The sequence below is a fragment of the Cynoglossus semilaevis genome, chromosome 8 (genome assembly GCF_000523025.1).
Source record: "Cynoglossus semilaevis isolate Cse_v1.0 chromosome 8, Cse_v1.0, whole genome shotgun sequence".
Lineage (NCBI taxonomy): Eukaryota > Metazoa > Chordata > Actinopteri > Pleuronectiformes > Cynoglossidae > Cynoglossus > Cynoglossus semilaevis.
This window is the reverse complement of record NC_024314.1, coordinates 28373124-28376027: the sequence shown is the minus strand read 5'-3', so window position 1 is coordinate 28376027 and position 2904 is coordinate 28373124. Positions and strand designations below refer to the sequence as shown.

The following is a 2904-nucleotide window of genomic DNA, read 5'->3' as shown; positions in this document are numbered from 1 at the left end:
GTAATGAGTAAAAACTGTAGACTTTTTCAATTATTTTTTTTAACTGTGTGTGTGTGATAGAGAGAGAGATACATTTAATTATTGATCACACGATATTTATCGAACAGACAAAAGCAGCAACGTTTAAATAATTACGCCATTTACTTTGTCATGAAGTTATTGTTTTTTATTTATTCCCGCAGGTTAGTAACCGCCGCCATTACTGCCCACCACTAGTATCAGCCCCTGTGGCTGATGGAGGCCCTGCTGCGGCAAACGTCAAATATTCCGTCACGTCTCAGCGTCTCTGCGCCTCATTTTCGTGGTCTTTTTATGTGTAACAAACCCAGGTTTGTATTTGTGAGAAACCTTAAGTCAGTGACTGGAAGTCACGAATAAGTAGCATACTTGACAACATATCGAGTATCGCTCTGGGCAGAGCCAAAGCGGCAGTACGTAGGGATTTAAACATGTGATTGGACCAACGACACGTCAGTTAAAAAAACTGACCAATGGGATTTATCTTTTAGGCCAGCGGGATATACGAGTTTGGTGGGCCGGTCAAACAAATAAACAAACTAGATAAATAACTGTAGTGACATCTTGTAAGGGAAACGTAGCGATACACACGATGGGTATGGTAGTGTAATCAACATATTTGTTCTATCCAAGACTTTATTTTACTTATAAAGTCTTCCCATTAATAATACAAACATTCTTATGAGGAGCTGGTACTTCCTGCTATTGTGTCGTTTCCTGTAGAGTAGCCAATCAGCGTGCGAGTTCGCAGCAAAACCAGGAAGAAGGAAACGGAGCCTGAAAAGAGCGCCTCGATCAAAACTGAAGACGTTACCAGAAGGTGAGGAGCTATTTATTTGACACGAGAATATTCAATCACATTAGACATATTTTGTTCACGGTTTATTTTTTAAATATAGCAACTATGACATGATGAATGTGAAAAATATGTTAATGTTACGGCCCTTTCTGCTATTTTGAAAGTCAGACATTTGTTTCAGAACTGCAGTAAGTGAAAATGGAACCGTTTACTCAGGCATTTGCATTAAATCCGAGTTCATCTTTAGGTTTTATTTTCTGTTTCAGAGCGCTTCACGTTATAGATCTAAATTAAATAGAGAATAAGAGAGAGCTGACAGGCTGTCAAAAAGTTGATTACGAGGATTTAACGTCAAATTAAAATGTTCCAAAAAGTGAAATAGTCATTAGTTTGAATTTTAACTTTTATCACTGAAACCTGCAACAATATAAAAATCTGTTTTATTTTAACAAATCATGTGAAATAAAGTACATATTTTTGTAAAAATATTTTTTATACATTATGAACACATTATGGTACACAGTATCTAAGTCAAATATGGGACAATAAAAAAAGTCAACAAATATGGTGGACATATGGTGGTCTTAAGTAGAAACTAAATGTAAAATTCAGTGTCCCTTGAAATTTAGAAGAAACTGAGGAGAAACTTCAACAAAAGTTCTACAAAGAACTTGTGCCTTGAGCACCGCCCAGCATTAATAACAGGATCGGTGAAACTGCAGCTCCACTCATTTTACTACTGTACCGGCACAGAATTATAACGTTCCATGAAGAGTAAGAATAAAAGCACAATTGAATCTCCCTGGTGATAAATTATAATTAAATTCTGATCATTGTGATTTTTGAATGTGGACATTTCCAGCTTTTAACGCTTTTATTTCTCCACAGTTTCCTCCTCATCCTGTAGTTTTCGTTTTCACTGCGACCATGAGTTTCCTCACTGGTCAGTCCAACACCATCCAGGAGCAGAGAGACCGGTGGGAGAGAAAACGCAGCCGCACCGCCAAAGAGTTGGTGAAAACTGAACAGCAGTACTGCCAGCAGCTGGCGCTGGTCACAACTGTAAGTACTGTGTAGTAAAAGCTGGTCAGGTTCTCCTGTAGTTTGGAGTCGGGGACGGGGGGGTCAAGGGGGTGTCAAAGAATGTTCAACATCAGGGGACTTTAATTCACATGGTCTCAAAGGTTAGCTTTTTTGAGCTAAGCTACATGTGTCTTGTCTTGTCTGGTCTGGTCATGGTTAGCTTTTTTGAGCTAAGCTACATGCTATTGTTGCATCTCTCTTAAATATAATGTTCTTTGTTTGTGTGTGCATATATTAGTTTAAGACAGAACGATTATGTGCATTTTTACATTTCTTCCTCCCTCACCCTCCTTCACCCTCCCTCACCCTCCCTCCCTCACCCCCTACCTGCCGTCTCGCTCCTGTTAGTACTTTGTGGAGATCCTGAAGGCCAAAGGAACCCTGAAGCAGGATGTTAGAGAAAACATCTTCAGTTCAATTAAAGCAATTCATTCCATAAACCAGTAAGTACCCTCTGAATAATTAACAGAATATCTTGTCTTCAGAGATGGCGGTGTGTGTGTGAAAAAAGACGCTAATTAATGAAATTGCTGTTTGCATTTGAATGTTGTGCAGATACGCTCCTCGTTTTCCAATATATTACACTTATCTTCACCATTACCAGATGTCAATGGTACTCTCCCTGTGGGATACATTACTGCACATCAGGTGGAATTAATCCAGGTGATAGCAGCAGCCAGGAGCGCAAGCGTTGCCATAGAAAACCTGTGAACTGTCTTCACTCGTCTGACCTTCTGCTGTAGCCAATTGGAAGTCAGAGCTGTGCGTGGCTGATCTTATTGCAGTGTCTAGACATGCAATTGATCTCCTGTTGTAAAAGAGAGAAAAACTCCAAATGGAGTTGAAAGTCTCGACCACGTTTGGCTTCACAAATAAAAAAGGTTGATGTTTGAAGTTGGTCGATGTGCAGGAGCTGCAGCGTTCAGTCCTGGTGTCCACCAATCAATGAAGTCGGAAAAACCCCGGCCAGAAATCTGTGATTCTGCTTCACTTCAGCGGGTGAC

At 39.9% G+C, this 2904-nt stretch overlaps 1 protein-coding gene across 1 annotated transcript in view; it reads left to right on the top strand.

Annotated features, from left to right (window-relative positions):
- Positions 1–514: 514 nt before the first annotated feature.
- Positions 515–2904, top strand: part of arhgef39 (Rho guanine nucleotide exchange factor (GEF) 39) — a 29144-nt gene continuing 26754 nt past the window's right edge. Inside the window, exons 1-3 of the mRNA XM_025057170.1 lie at positions 515–838; positions 1706–1879; positions 2249–2343. Coding sequence (XP_024912938.1) covers positions 1745–1879; positions 2249–2343 — 230 coding nt within the window. The 5' untranslated portion in view covers positions 515–838; positions 1706–1744. The remainder of the gene's footprint in view (positions 839–1705; positions 1880–2248; positions 2344–2904) is intronic.